Below are 1,015 nucleotides of genomic sequence, written 5' to 3' on the forward strand. Positions count from 1 at the left end.
CCTTCTTGTGCAAATGATCAAATGTTAGCGTTGCTAACTTTCTCAAAACATCTGCCTTTTTATTTTTATTTCTAGATATTTGCACAACTTCCAATGTTTCAAAATTTTTTGAAATTTTCTCAATTAGTTGCAAATACTGTTTCATTGAGACATCCTTTGCTTCAAATGCTCCATTAACTTGTTGTGCTACAATCTGAGAGTCTACTTATGCACGCAGATGTTTTATTCCCATCTCAGATGCTATGCGAAGGCTGGATAGCAGTGCCTCATATTCTGCTTCATTGTTGGATGCATAAAAACAAAACTTTAGTGCATATGTATGTTCTTCCCCTTCTAGACTGGTAAGCACTAATCGTGCACCAACTCCTTCCTCACTTGATGCACCATCAGTGTGCAATTCCCACACGTAATTACTATTTTTAACATCTTGCAAATAATCTATTTTTTCTGTTATTTCTAATAGAAAGTCTGCCAAAATTTGACCTTTAACTGCCTGTCGTGGTGAGAAATTTATTTCATAATCTCCCAATTCAATTGCCCATTTTGCTAGACATCCTGACGATTCTGGATTTTTCAAAATTTGCTTTATTGGCTGATATATCAGGGCGAGAATTAAATGTGCCTGAAAATAACGCATGAGTCGCCTAGCTATGTGCGTTAAAGCATATACCAATTTCTCAATTGGCGGATAGTTTACTTCACTTTGTTGCAATATCTTACTTACAAAGTATATTGGCATTTGATCAATCCTTAATTAGCAATGTTACTTAATTATGGATTGAGTGCAATAAGAATGTAATGGAGGATGGAATGTTTGATGATTATTTTGGGCCCCGATGATCGTCTTTCACTTTAACTATCAAGTGATTAACCACCCCGACCCGGTCTTGATTGTTAATTAGCTTAATTCACCTTTGCGCGGTGTAAAAATCCCTTGGGCAAGATCACAAGTGGAAATTACAAAGGCAAATGGCAGAGAATCAACAACCCATAAATGAGAGGCCAAGCTCCCTAT

At 36.6% G+C, this 1,015-nt stretch overlaps 1 protein-coding gene across 1 annotated transcript; it reads right to left on the reverse strand.

Annotated features, from left to right (window-relative positions):
* Positions 1-205: 205 nt before the first annotated feature.
* On the reverse strand, positions 206-739 carry LOC139901023 (uncharacterized). The gene has a single exon (XM_071883765.1). The coding sequence runs from the start codon at positions 737-739 to the stop codon at positions 206-208; it is 534 nt and encodes a 177-aa protein (XP_071739866.1).
* Positions 740-1,015: the final 276 nt, after the last annotated feature.

This window comes from Rutidosis leptorrhynchoides, chromosome 3, assembly GCF_046630445.1.
Source record: "Rutidosis leptorrhynchoides isolate AG116_Rl617_1_P2 chromosome 3, CSIRO_AGI_Rlap_v1, whole genome shotgun sequence".
In the NCBI taxonomy this organism is placed as follows: domain Eukaryota; kingdom Viridiplantae; phylum Streptophyta; class Magnoliopsida; order Asterales; family Asteraceae; genus Rutidosis; species Rutidosis leptorrhynchoides.